The 2684-nt window shown below is 39.5% G+C and overlaps 1 protein-coding gene across 1 annotated transcript; it reads right to left on the bottom strand.

Annotated features, from left to right (window-relative positions):
* Positions 1–691: 691 nt before the first annotated feature.
* On the bottom strand, positions 692–1738 carry LOC145985504 (uncharacterized). Its single transcript, XM_083119573.1, has one exon. The coding sequence runs from the start codon at positions 1736–1738 to the stop codon at positions 692–694; it is 1047 nt and encodes a 348-aa protein (XP_082975699.1).
* Positions 1739–2684: the final 946 nt, after the last annotated feature.

The raw sequence follows: 2684 nt of genomic DNA, 5'->3' as shown, positions 1-2684 counted from the left end.
AAACCAAATCTTCCATAGCTCGCTTATTCCTTGCTATTAAAGCTACATCATCTGCATATGCTACTGTTTGTGTTAGTATATTTAATATTGTTTCCCCAGGGTTGATTGGCAGTTGTCGGATGACTTTTTCCAATGCTAAATTAAATAGTATTGTAGAAAGTAAATCTCCCTGTCTCAGTCCTTTCTCTACTTTAAACATGTTTGTCATTTCCTGTTCAACTCTGACTTTACATTCCGTTGATTTCATTGTCATTTCTGTCAGTCTTATCAATTTCCTTGGGATTCCAAACTCTTTCATTATACTGTAGATCTTATTTCTTTCCAGGCTATCGTATGCTTGTTTAAAATCAACATATAGTTGGTGAAGTTCTTTGTTGTACTCATAGAACTTCTCCAGCACTTGGCGCAGTAAAAATATCTGGTCCATCGTGGAGCGATGTTTCCTAAATCCTGCATGGTAATCTCCCATTATTCTTTCCATCCAATCTTCTAATCGTGTTGCTAAAATTTTACCAAATACTTTATAAGTTCCATCCAGTAGTGTTATCCCGCGGTAGTTTTCACACTTAACTTTATCCCCTTTCTTATATATTGGGCATATTATTCCTATTGTCCAGTCTCTGGGCATTTCTTCTTTTATCCAAACTTTTTCTATCACTTCATATATGGTCTTCTTCACTCCCTCTCCACCTTATTTCAACATCTCCGATTCTATGTCATCTTCTCCTGGCGCTTTATTATTCTTTAGAGACTTTATTGCATTTTTTACTTCTTCTAAAGTTGGTATTATCCCTTCCTCCTCTTCCTTACATATTTCTTTCTCTTCTTCATCACTTTTTCCCTCTTCTTTATCATCCTCATTGATCCCGTTAAGTAATTCACAGAAATACTCCTGCCATCTTTCCATCATCTTTCTTTTGTCTCCAATGAGTTTTTCTTCTTTATCCTTGTAGAAAACTGCTCTGGGTTGGTATCCTTTCTTCAGATCTCTTGTTCTCTCATAAAACTTTCGTATCTCATTTCTGTCTTTCATTTCATCTAACCCTTCTATTCTCTTTCTCTCAAACTGTCTTTTCTTGGCTCTACATGTCTTATCTGCTTCTCTCCTCTTTTCTCTATATTCTTCCACTACTTGCCTTGTTCTCCGTTGAAGCATCCTTTTTCTGGCGTCGTTTCTCTCCTGTATTAGTATTGAGAATTCTTCATCAAACCACTGGTCTCTCTTCTTGTTTTGTTTCTTTCCCAACGTATCCTCTACTACATTACCTATTATTGTTTTTAATATTTCCCACTTACATTCTAGTTCTCCTTTCTCCCATATCTCCTTTTTTGTTTCTAGTGCCTCCATGAGTTTTTCTTGGTATGCCTCTCTTACTCTGGTATTCCTGAGTTCCTCTACATTATGTTTCATGTACTTACTTTCCTTTTTTGATCTTTTCACATCAATTTTCTGTCTATACTTGATTCTCACTAGATGGTGATCTGTGTCTCCATCAGCACCTCTACAACTACTGATCTCCATAATATCTGTGGAATGTCTCCTGTCTATTATAACATGATCTATTTGGTTTTTCGTGCGGCCGTCTAGAGACAACCAGGTCTCCTTTTTTATGTCTTTTCGTGGAAGCCAGGTACTTTTAATTACCATTTCCTTACTGCTTGCAAAGTCTATCAATCTCATTCCGTTATCATTGCTTACTTCATGCAGGCTTTCTTTCCCAATTATGCTTCTGTACATCTCTTCTCTTCCTATTTTGGCGTTTAAGTCCCCTAGTATGATTTTTACATCGTGCCTTTGTACATGATTTATTTCTTCTTCTAATTTTGAGTAAAAAGCATCTTTCTCCTCCTCCTCTGCTTCTTCTGTGGGGTCATACACACAAAACATTGTGATATTGAAGAATATTGCTCTAATTTTGACTGAGCACATCCTATCATTAATTGCTGTAAAGTTAATAATACTTGGTTTGATAGACTTTTGGATTAGGAAACCTGTACCATTATTACCAGTTTCTCCTCCACTATACATCAGTATATGTTTTCCAGACGTTATCATTCCTTGTCCCTTCCTGCGTGTTTCTTGTAATGCTACCACTTTCACTCCATACTTTTCTATTTCTTCTCTTATTTATCTCAGCTTTCCTGTCTCTTCAATGTTCTTACATTCCAGGTTCCGAGCAATATATCGGTTTTCCTTCTCATTAGCCTTTTCTTTCACCGGGTCGTCAACAAATTATCCGATCTCCTCCGAGGCAATCTTGTGGTATCCGTAACAAGTTATTTTGACGGGGTAGGGGAGTTAACCCTACGCCCAACCCCCAACCTGGAGGACCAGGATTTATTTAAGGTTTACTCCCCCTTCGGAGCCCCTCCTGCCCGTTGGTTTTCTGTCAGGGTATCCTTCCCTTACCTTTTGGGGATCCCTCCCCTCCCTGCAAAGCAGCAGGGGCTGTGCTTATTTAATGGCGGCACTTCTTCGCCATGTCACAGTGGTGTCTTTGGGAATTTTTGGGTTTTAATGGGTCTGATCCTGCCACAGATCACTCCCTCCACACCCTGGTAGCACTACCGCCTCGGTCCGGGACTGCTTATTTGGCTATGCCTTATTCACAGCTAACCATCATATCTGATGGCCATTCGCTATCCGCCACCTGCGACCCGCCCAGTAGCTGAGGCCCGCCCTG

This window comes from Lepisma saccharinum, chromosome 3 (assembly GCF_977018435.1).
Source record: "Lepisma saccharinum chromosome 3, izLepSacc3.1, whole genome shotgun sequence".
Taxonomy (NCBI): Eukaryota; Metazoa; Arthropoda; class Insecta; order Zygentoma; family Lepismatidae; genus Lepisma; species Lepisma saccharinum.
Note: the sequence above shows the minus strand (reverse complement) of the source record. Positions and strands in the feature narration are given on the sequence as shown.

Bases quoted from the DNA above. Each gene is read 5' to 3' on its own strand.
- LOC145985504 (XM_083119573.1), bottom strand. From the start codon at position 1,738: ATGTACAGAAGCATAATTGGGAAAGAAAGCCTGCATGAAGTAAGCAAT.